At 45.0% G+C, this 5,965-nt stretch overlaps 1 protein-coding gene across 1 annotated transcript; it reads left to right on the plus strand.

The window, feature by feature from the left end:
• Positions 1–626: 626 nt before the first annotated feature.
• On the plus strand, positions 627–5,954 carry gabrp (gamma-aminobutyric acid type A receptor subunit pi). The gene is made up of 10 exons (XM_068714412.1): positions 627–907; positions 2,035–2,122; positions 2,246–2,358; positions 2,483–2,550; positions 2,650–2,867; positions 3,617–3,699; positions 3,908–4,045; positions 4,151–4,303; positions 4,773–4,966; positions 5,064–5,954. The coding sequence occupies exons 2-10, from the start codon at positions 2,070–2,072 to the stop codon at positions 5,394–5,396; spliced, it is 1,353 nt and encodes a 450-aa protein (XP_068570513.1). The 5' UTR covers positions 627–907; positions 2,035–2,069; the 3' UTR covers positions 5,397–5,954.
• The last annotated feature ends 11 nt before the right edge of the window (positions 5,955–5,965 follow it).

The raw sequence follows: 5,965 nt of genomic DNA on the forward strand, positions 1-5,965 counted from the left end.
CAGATATCGTAAAGATGGTTTAAAGAGTGAGCTGCAGCAGGGGAGACAAGGCATGGATACCATTTCCAATAAGGTTTAATGAGAGGCAAATAGGGAAAAGTAGACTTTAATGGTCTCTTCATATCACACAGGAGCCACGTGGGTATTTTGGAGACGGAGTTGAGAGGGAATGATGAACTCGGATGATGACACTGATGCAAGGGAACGGAGTTGGAGGTGAGGAAGGAGACGGCATGAGGGAATGAGACAAAGGAGAGCTTTGAAGCCCAGGAGGTGCGGTGTCCGTGTAAATTGGAGGGGAGGGAGGTAGATAGAGATTAAGGGCCCAAAAGAATAAAAAAAAGACGTGTGGGAGGAGGAGAAATGAGGGAGAGGAAAAGAAGTGATATGGCGGATCACTCTGGATGGAAATGCGTGTGCGTACAGTACGTGTGTGTGTGTGTGTGTGTGTGTGTGTGTTTGTGTGGAGGTGGGGGGCAGTGAAAAAAGAGGAGAGAGATGCAGCACAAATGAGAGGGTGAGTGGCATAAATGGAGAGCGAGAGAGAGAGAGAGAGAGAGAGAGGGAGGAGGGGTGCACAGAGGCTCATGTGGGGGGATGAATACAGCTGTGCAGAGAGACAGAAGGGAGATGCACAAACAACAAACCACCAGCACTAGCCCACACACACACACACACACACACACACACACACACACACACACACACCAGGACCAAATGATTGAGGCAACTGAGGTTTGTCTTTCAGATCGAAGAAACGCTGGGATTTAAATCACTGATAGCCGAAGGACGAGGGAAATCTCAGCCACTTGCAACATTTGGGGCAGCCGAAGACAAGAGTGGGGGAGGAAACAAAGAGAAGTGGAGTGACCCGAGGTGGAGCGAGGAAACCAGTAGATGGAAACAGGTAGGAGAAAGAGACAAAACCTACGAATGAGAAAATTGTGGGTATCATTACATTTAAAAAAAAAAAAAAATAGATAGCGATAATTTTTATTGTATAAAAAGACAAAATGCTAACTATTTCTTTGCGAAGGTAAAGAAAGGAAATATACTATGACTCAATATATTACTCCCGAGTTAGTTGATGCATGGCTTAAGGAAGGAGTTGACGGGAAGTGTGGACTAAAAGAGTAATGAGAGAAGGGAGAGGGCATGCATAAACCAATGCAAATAATCGTCCGAAGCCACAAAGCGATAAACAAGAAAATGAGGGACAAATGTGGTGGCATGAATTAATCAACAACTGGCATGTGTGGAAAAACAACCCTAATGACATTCTATGGCTCTTTAACTTTCATTATGGCCATTCGAAAAGCAAACGCTGCAGCATCACTCATACTGGCAGTGCTGTGTTAATAATACATTGCATTTTGAGTGGAAATCCTCTGCTGAGGTTCTGGGGAACGTGTGGATGTAATGGGAACGGCTGTAAACACAAAATACAATGAATGAGAGATTTTGATTATCTAATGAAAGTAAGACGTAAGCAGGGCTAAAGTCTATTGCTGACAGTGAGATTTATCTGTAAGAGGAGTAACGACTAGATAATGGGGAATCCTTGAGGAGTTGAGACTGGATTAGTTATAAAACGGGGGGGGGGGGGGGCTTTGTGAATAAACCATGAGGTCTCAGCCACATCAATCAGCAGGTGACAGACTATAACATACACTTGAGTGCATGACGCACACACAAACAAGCATGGTAACAGGTAGGTAGGCGCACGCATGTCTTATCTAGATATTGCCTCCATCTCTTTCTGTATTTTTAAGCAGCTACTAGTGAATGCATATAATGGGGAAGGGGAGATCGATACGTTTTTTTTGTACCGCATTTTCCGCAAGTGTCAGGGCAGGGAGGGGGCAGTTTTATAACATTAAAGGGGGAGAATGAACGTCTGCTGTGCTGCTAAGTTACCCCCGAGTGTTTGGGATCACCCTCGGTGAGGTGCTGCCACCCCATGGTGAAACGGTGCCATCCCCTGTGACGTTTACGTGTTCACCTTTTCTGTTTGTCACGTCTCCCCGAGCACAGCTGCTGACCTCTGACCTCTGCCCCGCCGATCCACAATGTCTGTCCCGCTGCACGTGCTGCTGACCCTCTGCCTGACCGTCACACAGGGGTGAGAAAAAAAAGGGTTGAAAACACATTGATATTTTCATCGATTTGAAATGCACTTCCTCAGCTCGTGTTCTGCTCCAACTTGTATGGTTCTCTCTCTGTCTCCCTCTTTGTTTTTCCTCAGTGGGTGTACGTATTCTAACAACCACTGGGGAGAATGGAACGACTCTCAGCTGCAGCCAACAATTCAGAAGCTGATGAAAGGATACAACCGCTACCTCAGACCTAATTTCAATGGTAGGAATGAGCTTGAGTGAGTGTTTCATTGAGTTTCAGTCTATGCAAATGTGTTGTGTGTGTGAGCGTCCCTGACTGAAAACAGACTCCTTTCCAAACCTCCCTGTGTCTCTGTCTTTAATAGAAGGCCCTGTGGAAATTGGAATGAGTCTCGACATCGCCAGCATCGACGCAATCTCTGAAATCAATATGGTACACCCCTCTTCTGATTGTGTTTTGTGTCAGTGGGTGACTGATGAAGGAAATGAATGAATTGAAAAAAAAAAATTCTTCTTTACATCAACTTTTTAGGACTACACCGCAACTATCTTCCTCCGTCAGCGCTGGCGGGACTCGAGGCTCGTGTTCCCCGGAAACGAGAGCGTCAGCGTGGACGGCCGCCTCGTGTCTCTGCTGTGGATCCCCGACACCTTCATCCCCGACTCCAAGCGCTCCTTCCTGCACGACGTCACGGTGGAAAACCGCCTCATACGCATTTTCAGCAACGGAACCGTTCTCTATGCCCTACGGTACAGGTTGACGTTAATGATTTACCATTTACTGACATTTGATAAACGCTCTAACAGAAAAAAAGGGTGAAAGGAGAGGAAGAAAAAAATCTACTCATGTTTTTCTTCAAATTACAAGCTGTTTTCATGATTCTCGTGGTAATCAAGCATGAATTCGCCTTGGGTTGTACTAAAAAATTAAAAAAAGCACTCATGTATCATCACTCAGTCATATAACTTGAGGGAGTGCCACTGAATTTCTGTATTTTTCATGGCCTTCTAAACTGTTCAGACTGTGTTCGGGAGTGCCCTATGGCAACAGTCTGATCCGTCATGTCGCACTGATGCAGAACTGGAACGCTTTATTGAGGACAGAAAGGGCAGTGTTGTGCAGGATGCAGCCTATTTAATAATAATTTGATTCATAGGTTGAGTCTAATTTTAAGAAGCTGATTATATAAATAGTTAGGTTTTTACGGTAGATCCAAGTTGTCCGTGTTCGTCAATCAAAAAGCTGCCATGTTACTTATGTTTTCTAATGTATTTAGCATGTTTTGGGTTACAACACTATGATATCCTTAAGTGAGTAATATATCCCCACTTTCATTGAATTGCAACATGTCAGCACCATATATGCAATTAATGCATGTCTTTGATCTGCTGATATTTGCCCGGTGGGGAGACTAGTTCATTAGTTATTAACAGCCCAATCGTACATGAACAGTGTTTTTTTGGGGGGTTTTAACGATCTTGCTGTGATTACACAACAGCATCACGGCTACGATTGCCTGCAACATGGACCTGACCAAGTACCCCATGGACAGACAGGTGTGCACCCTGCAGCTGGAGAGCTGTGAGTACCTGTGAGCTCCATCAAGTGTGGACATTCATCACCATCATGTCACCCTGCTCATCATCATCATCATCATCATCATCATCATCATCATCATCATCAGTGTAGTGAGTATCAGACTGAAGAGACAATGTTAACATTAGCAGGTCAGCAGGCCTTAATTAGTGTGTGTGTGTGTGTGTGTGTGTGTGTGTGTGTGTGTGGTCAGGGGGCTACAACCTGCAGGATGTGGTGTTCTACTGGACCCGAGGGAATGATTCAGTGAAGGGTCTTGACATTCTGCGGCTGGCTCAGTACAGCGTGGAGAGTTACTACACATCGGTGTCAGAGGCCGTGTACGAGACAGGTAGGACACTTCAACTCCCAGAACCCCCCCCCCCTGACACGCGGAGCTTATACACAAGAGAACACATCTGATACATCACCTCCGAAATCTCGTCTCTTCACGCAGGACAATACCCCAAGCTGGTGTTGCATTTCGCACTGCGTAGGAACGTGCTGTTCTTCATCTTGGAGACGTACGTTCCCTCCATCCTGCTGGTGGTTCTCTCCTGGGTCTCTTTCTGGATCAGCCAGTCCTCCGTTCCAGCTAGGACCTGCATCGGTCAGTACCAGATCTCTCACTGCAATGCACTGTAGGTCAAAGTGTTATGACGTTGGTACATCTGAGTGCAGCCATTTGAGTTGATTTGCTGTATGACCTTATGTATGACCCTATAACACACTGATGCGCAGACATAACATGGTCAGATAGATATGCACAAAGCATTTTAAATTAATATACAAAATTTCCAACATTTAAATATGAAGATGTTGAACTTAATCACTCAATATCTTCAACAGTGTTGTGTTTACAGATTATTAAATGAAGAAGTCAGCTGTCCTGCATCTATGAGAATATAAATATCAATATATCATCATCAGCAACTAGTTCAACACAATTTGACCCTCATATAAAAGAGCAACAGCACAAGCAAAGGAACAAAACAATAACGATACCAACAAATGGATTAGAGGTTCATCCACCACCTTACATTATGAAAACAACAACACTGTGATGATGTATTTTCCAGGAGTAACAACAGTCCTGACAATGACCACACTGATGATGGGCGCCCGCACTTCCCTGCCCAATGCCAACTGCTTCATCAAGGCCATCGACGTTTACCTGGGAATCTGCTTCACCTTCATCTTTGGCGCACTGGTGGAGTACGCCTGCGCCCACTTCTACACCATGCAGCACCACACCATCGAGGACCTACACAGGGTGAGGAAAATGTTAACATTCAAATATGAAGGGAACTCATTCAAAGATAATAAATAATAGATAATACAAAAAACATCGTGATCTGTCCGTCTACCAGGAGCTTCAGAGGGAGTTCAATGAATCCAACGGGAACGGCTCCATCCCCATGATCAGGTCCACCCAAACGAACCAGTCCGTGGAGATCTGCTCCACCGCGGAGGAGCCCGCGGAGCAGTCGGCCAACAGTGACACTAGGAACAATGCTGGAGCCATAGAGAAGGCGTCAGGACAGGGCTGCGGCCTGTCTTCGGTGAAGGATGCGTCGTGTCGGGTAGCGTCCGTCTTCGTCGTGGAAAACCCGCACGACATTGACCGCCGCGCACGCAAACTTTTCCCCACAGCATTTCTCTTTGTCAATATCCTCTACTGGCTTTACTATCTCTTTCTCTGAGCGCCGGTTTACCGAGCTGCTGCGTTGTCCACTTCCTGAAGCTGCTATACCTCCTCATTTGAGACCCCAATACCAGTTGCCGCTGCCTGGATTTAAGCTGATCATACAAGCTTTTTTGTATCACATGAATAAAACCTCTTTGTCCCACAGACAGGGCGACAAAGTGATGATAAGCAGTTGAGTTAGGAACCAGAAAGTCTTCTTTGTAGCATACTCAGTATTGAAACCTATATTTGTATGAATGGGTGGCTTCTAACATTTTAACATGTAGAAGTGACGATACAAAGCCTGTATCCGTCTATTTAATTACAATTCCACAGAACAAATGAGGATGAGTTAACTAGTTGTAAACAATAGGTGGCCTGAACTGCATTGAATTGCCTTTATTAAGTGACTGCTGTAGATGTGCATCTTTCTTTTTCTTGTTTTGGCTGTCATACATTGTTTGTATGAAACCATATACTGTATATTGACTTCACAGCATATCATGTGAAATTAGAAGTAATAAGTCGGTGACGGAGAATGCAAAGTAGGTCTGTGCTGTAACAATTGATTAAAGATCACCTGTG

The sequence above is a fragment of the Cebidichthys violaceus genome, unplaced genomic scaffold (genome assembly GCF_023349555.1).
Source record: "Cebidichthys violaceus isolate CVI_PGR_0920_01 unplaced genomic scaffold, fCebVio1.0.p SCAF_2, whole genome shotgun sequence".
Taxonomy (NCBI): Eukaryota; Metazoa; Chordata; class Actinopteri; order Perciformes; family Stichaeidae; genus Cebidichthys; species Cebidichthys violaceus.